General features: G+C 40.4%; 1 protein-coding gene across 1 annotated transcript; it reads left to right on the top strand.

The window, feature by feature from the left end:
• The first annotated feature begins 1,574 nt into the window (after nucleotides 1–1,574).
• On the top strand, nucleotides 1,575–4,770 carry LOC110115785 (phenylalanine ammonia-lyase-like). Its single transcript, XM_020849154.2, has 2 exons — nucleotides 1,575–2,066; nucleotides 2,829–4,770. The coding sequence occupies exons 1-2, from the start codon at nucleotides 1,681–1,683 to the stop codon at nucleotides 4,570–4,572; spliced, it is 2,130 nt and encodes a 709-aa protein (XP_020704813.1). The 5' UTR covers nucleotides 1,575–1,680; the 3' UTR covers nucleotides 4,573–4,770.
• The last annotated feature ends 868 nt before the right edge of the window (nucleotides 4,771–5,638 follow it).

Genomic DNA, 5,638 nt, shown 5'->3' with positions numbered 1-5,638 from the left:
TGAATTTGGTGTCGTTGGGTTCGCATTTCCGAGACGCTCAGTTCGACTGTAAGTTTGCTGAAATCGGAGTTTGGATGATCTCCGAATTAATTTTTGAAGTTTCCAACTTGATTTTGCATCGAGATTCGCGCCGGATTAAGATAATTTTTTGGACGACGTATCACAAGTATATCATATTTTATTCTAATTATATAAAATTAATTTTTTTCTTAGTTATTTTATATTGTAAAGATTTAAAAATTATCTTTACAAGTATATTCTTAGTCTATCCATCTAATATTTGTTCAATAGATTTATTTATTTGTATAATAAATAAAATATAAAGTGATTAATCAGAATAAAAATAATTTACAATATAAAATAATTAAATAATTTTTCATTAAATTTGTATTATATCAAGCACGACATGGATTACTTCTCAATCAATAACTGAATTAATATTTAAATATATTCATTATATGGAATAAAAAAAAAAGATTTATTAATCTAAATAAAGAAAAATAATAATTCTCTCAGTGGCCTACTAAAGTTGAAGAAAAAGGATATATAGCTGCAAAGCCCCTTCTGTCTTACCTACCCCTCTCTCTCTTAAGTATCATAATTAATAAATACCTTACACACTTATTGAGCATTCTTAGTAAATTAATTACCTAAGAAATTCAACCAATAACTGACCCCACTAACACAAGTGCTCCGAAAATGGGCCTAATTCACAAGTGTTCATGATTCAAATATTCTCCCAAAATGTTCAAAAAAATCATATATATATATATATATAGAAATATTTAATATTCTTTTATGAGAAGTTATTACAATTTGTTGGCTATCTAAAAAAATCAATATAACTAAATTGATACAAATAAGAATCCAATTATTACTAAAAAAATGCTAATTCAATCAAGAAGTGATGAAATTATTCTGTGCGGATATAAATGTCGTTTGGAGGCGAATCAAAAAGTGCCACATCACTAGTTTGCTATGTACCATAGATGTATACTCGGTGATGTAGCACGTTCTGATTTGTCTCCGAGCAGTCCTCTCCACAAAATAATTTCTCTAGGATAAATGCCTAATGATGAAGGAAAACGGTAGCTGAAAAAGTCTGTCCTATCTCACCTACCCCTTATCTCATGAACTTATTATTATTTTCGTAAGCATCTTATTTTCAGAAATAATGAAAATAATTCATTAAATTGCCTCTATAAGTCACCAATTACCGACCCCACAAACACGAGTCTCCCAGTCGTGTTACCCGAAAATTTGGGCCCACATATGGTCAGTCATCCATAGATAAGTATGGGTCTTAAGATCGAGTCTAAGTTTGATGTGCGACTACTGGCCACAAGGAGAAAGTGCTGGGTGACGCCGTGCTTACAAGAAACACGTCTCGCCACCAAACCCTCCCATCTCGTGGATCATTCGCTACCAACAGCCGAAGTAGTCTTCCCTTACACGTGTCCTATAAATCAGCCGTTTATCTTCTTGATTTCATTCGACGACCGAGATTTTCCCACAACTAACACCATCCTACCATACTATTTAAGCCCATCTAGTTGGTGTTCGAACTCAGGAAATTCGCTCCTTGCAAGCAAGAGTCGATATTTCCAATAAGCCAATTTTCCTCTGCTCTTGACCTGCTTGGTTCTTCCACTTCCTCTTAAGTTCTTCTTCTCTTTGGGAATGGAGAACGGGCACGCAAACGGGATCGCGGTGATGGAGGACCTTTGCCTCAAAGGGTCGGACCCACTGGGATGGGTTGCGGCGGCGAAGGCGGCGGAGGGGAGCCACCTCGACGAGGTGAAGAGAATGGTTGAGGACTTCCGGCGGCCGGTGGTGATGCTCGAAGGAGCGGAGCTTAAGATATCCCAGGTCGCCGCCGTGGCCTCCGGTGCCGCTACCTCCGTTGAGCTGGCGGAGTCGGCGCGCGCCGGCGTGAAGGCCAGCAGCGACTGGGTTTTGGAGAGCATGAATCTTGGCGGCGATCACTACGGCGTCACTACTGGTTTCGGCGCCACCTCTCACCGCCGCACAAAGCAAGGCGGCGCTCTTCAGAAAGAGCTCATCAGGTACAAAAACAGTTCAAACGTCTTTGGTTAGGAAAAAGCTAGCTCGTTGACCAAGATCGTTTCTTTTGCTTTTTTTAAATTGTCGTTCTTTACACGTTCACTTTTTTAAGAACATACCGTACCATAACATTCGGATTGAAACTTAAAAATATATATTTTTAATAATAATTTAAGAATTATTATAATAATATAAATATATATTTATATATATTTTTGGTGGTAGGTTTGGTGTTCTTGTGGTAGGTGCAACAATGGTGAGAAGATTAATAAGACATTCCATCAAATTCAGTAGGCGAACAATTTTATTTATTTATCTATATTTTTATTGTCAAAAAAGATCACATCGTTTTGGATTGGAACTCGTATGTTTTCGCGAATAAAATGATATTGATGTGGCTATATTTCCCAAAACGTGATTTTTAGAAAGGCTTCATCTATCTTCCTCCTGCTGGCCTCTAATTTGATTGAATTTGTAGTCAAGATTGATGAATTTTAGCAGTCCGATTTAGGTTATCGAACTATTTAAGTAATATTTAAAATATTTAATATTTAAATATATATGATCGATTTATTGGACCATTTAATAAAAAATTGTTAATCAGTTCATGGCCTGATAAAATGGAGTTTTGCGACTTGAAAAGATGTATTTTATCTCTATGGACTATTCGTTTTTTTTTTAATTTTTTATTTTGAGTCTTTCTGGGTATTGGCTGGCTAAAAGTTGCAAAAGATCCTAAAAGAGCCGTCTTTGTCTTGTTGCAGATTCCTTAATGCAGGAATCTTTGGATCCAATCCTGATAACACGCTGTCGCCTTCCGCCACTAGAGCGGCGATGCTAGTGAGGATCAATACCCTCCTCCAAGGCTACTCGGGCATCCGTTTCGAGATCCTGGAAGCCATTGCCAGCCTTCTCAACAAAAATATCACACCTTGCCTCCCTCTGAGAGGCACCATCACCGCCTCCGGCGACCTCGTCCCTCTCTCCTACATTGCGGGAGTCTTAACGGGCCGTCCTAACGCCAAGGCTATAACCTCCGACGGCGCAGCCATTGATGCTTCCGAAGCCTTCCGCCTCGCCGGAATCTCCGGAGGATTCTTCGAACTGCAACCAAAGGAAGGGCTTGCCCTTGTCAACGGCACAGCCGTCGGCTCTGGCCTTGCCTCCATTGTCCTGTTCGAGGCAAACATACTAGCTGTCATGGCAGAGGTTTTGTCCGCTCTGTTCTGCGAAGTGATGCAGGGGAAGCCGGAATACACAGACCATCTCACCCACAAGCTTAAACACCATCCCGGCCAAATCGAAGCCGCCGCCATCATGGAACACGTTCTCGAAGGCAGCTCTTATATGAAGATGGCGAAGAAGCTCCATGAAATGGATCCATTACAGAAGCCGAAACAGGACCGCTACGCTCTCCGCACCTCGCCTCAATGGCTCGGCCCTCAGATTGAAGTAATTCGCGCCGCGACGAAGTCTATCGAAAGGGAGATCAATTCAGTGAACGATAATCCTTTGATCGATGTCTCGAGAAACAAAGCTCTCCATGGTGGCAACTTCCAGGGGACTCCCATCGGCGTCTCCATGGACAACACTAGGCTTGCCATTGCTGCTATCGGTAAGCTCATGTTTGCTCAAATCTCAGAACTAGTTAATGATTTCTACAACAACGGTTTGCCTTCGAATCTCTCCGGCGGGCGAAACCCAAGCTTGGATTATGGTTTCAAGGGAGCAGAGATAGCCATGGCTGCTTACTGTTCTGAGCTTCAATACCTCGCGAATCCGGTCACTAACCATGTGCAGAGCGCGGAGCAGCATAACCAGGATGTGAACTCTTTGGGATTGATATCATCGAGGAAGACTGCTGAAGCGGTGGAGATACTAAAGCTAATGACTAGCACTTTCCTGGTTGCAATCTGCCAAGCCATTGATTTGAGGCATTTGGAGGAGAACTTGAAGAGCGCTGTGAAGAATGCGGTGAGCCTAGCAGCGAAGAAAACTCTTACAATGGGGATTAATGGAGAGCTCCACCCCTCGAGGTTCTGTGAAAAAGACTTGATCACAGTGATTGAAAGGGAGTATGTGTTCGCCTATGCGGATGACCCCTGCTGCCCGACCTATCCTCTAATGAAGAATCTGAGGCAAGTGCTGGTTGAGCATGCCCTCAACAATGGTGAGAAAGAGAAGGATGCCAACTCTTCGATCTTCCAAAAGATCACAGCTTTTGAAGAGGAGATCAAAGCTGTGATTCCGAAGGAGGTGGAGGCAACAAGAGTGGCTTTTGAGAAGGGATCGTCGACAATAGGGAACAGGATTAAGGAATGCAGGTCTTATCCTCTTTATAGATTTGTCAGGGAGGAGCTGGGCGCCTCCTTCCTCACCGGAGAGAAAGTGACTTCGCCGGGGGAGGAGTTCGACAAGGTGTTTGAGGCAATTTCCAAGGGGAAGGCAATTGATCCCCTGTTCGAGTGCTTGAAGGAGTGGAATGGTGCTCCTTTACCGATCTGCTAGATTCAGCGGCCAGCGGAGGAAATTATCACTAAAAAGAACTTTTTTTTTAATTATTATTGGGACTTTTTGTGTGTTTTTATTTGTTGTTTATTACTTTAATTACCTGTTGTTTATGCTTAGCAGGCATCCACGTTGATGCAAGTTCCTGTGTACTTAAAAGAATCCTGAATAAAGTATTGATATTATTAAATCAAATAATATACTAAGAGATTAAAATCAGTGGCGACTTAATTTTAACAGAAATGAGTAAAAATTTGAACTATTAAGGTTGAAGTGCGGGCATGTGGCTGTGTTTTAATGTTGGTAGGTGGAAGCGTGAATGGTCCATACAGAGACATTTGGCCATGAGAAGTGGCTGGGTCAGCGACTATTATGCTTGGCCCCGTCATAAAGAAAAAATTATTCTGTGTAGATGCTGAATGCAGTTTATCATTTGGAGATCAATCAGAATGCGACATATTAGCAGTACCAAGTACAATACTGAGCCGTGGTATCGAGCGGGGGTGACGTGGCGTATTCTGATTGGTCTATAGATGATGTTCGACATCCGCATAAAATAATTTGCCGCCATAAAGACAATGATCATGTAGTTCAACAACATCTTTCCTCCTTTAATTCAACCCATTTGTAGGTCATTGGGATTTTAGGATAAGGCTTATAACTTCCTATCTAGCTTGTGGAATTTACAACAAAAATATATGCAAATGTTTTGCTCACCATAATACATGTGCCAACTTCATAGCATGACACCACGCTTTAATTCATTATACTTTTTATGTGAGTTGGAATTACAAAATTTCTTTCTAATTAAGTTTAATTTCTTTTATGTGAAGCATATATCTTGAAGAGATTTAGAAGGTCGAATTGATGCTAGATTTAATTGAGCTGAATTGATGATGTCATAATAATATCAAAATGTTTTGCCTCTCCTTGATAAAAGGAAAAATGTAGTGCGACTTGCTTAATAGTATTTCATTACATGTTTTTTTTTTTTTTTATGTAGAAGGCATTGATGTAGTAGTTTAGTATGAGATAAGATTGAAGAAGGTGATACAAGAAAATAGAG

Source organism: Dendrobium catenatum, unplaced genomic scaffold (genome assembly GCF_001605985.2).
Source record: "Dendrobium catenatum unplaced genomic scaffold, ASM160598v2 fragScaff_scaffold_1482, whole genome shotgun sequence".
NCBI lineage: Eukaryota > Viridiplantae > Streptophyta > Magnoliopsida > Asparagales > Orchidaceae > Dendrobium > Dendrobium catenatum.
This window is presented reverse-complemented; position numbering and strand designations above follow the sequence as displayed.

Coding starts and splice junctions, on each gene's coding strand:
- LOC110115785 (XM_020849154.2), top strand. CDS start 1,681: ATGGAGAACGGGCACGCAAACGGGATCGCGGTGATGGAGGACCTTTGC. Junction 2,067..2,828: donor CTTCAGAAAGAGCTCATCAG/GTACAAAAACAG, acceptor GTCTTGTTGCAG/ATTCCTTAATGCAGGAATCT.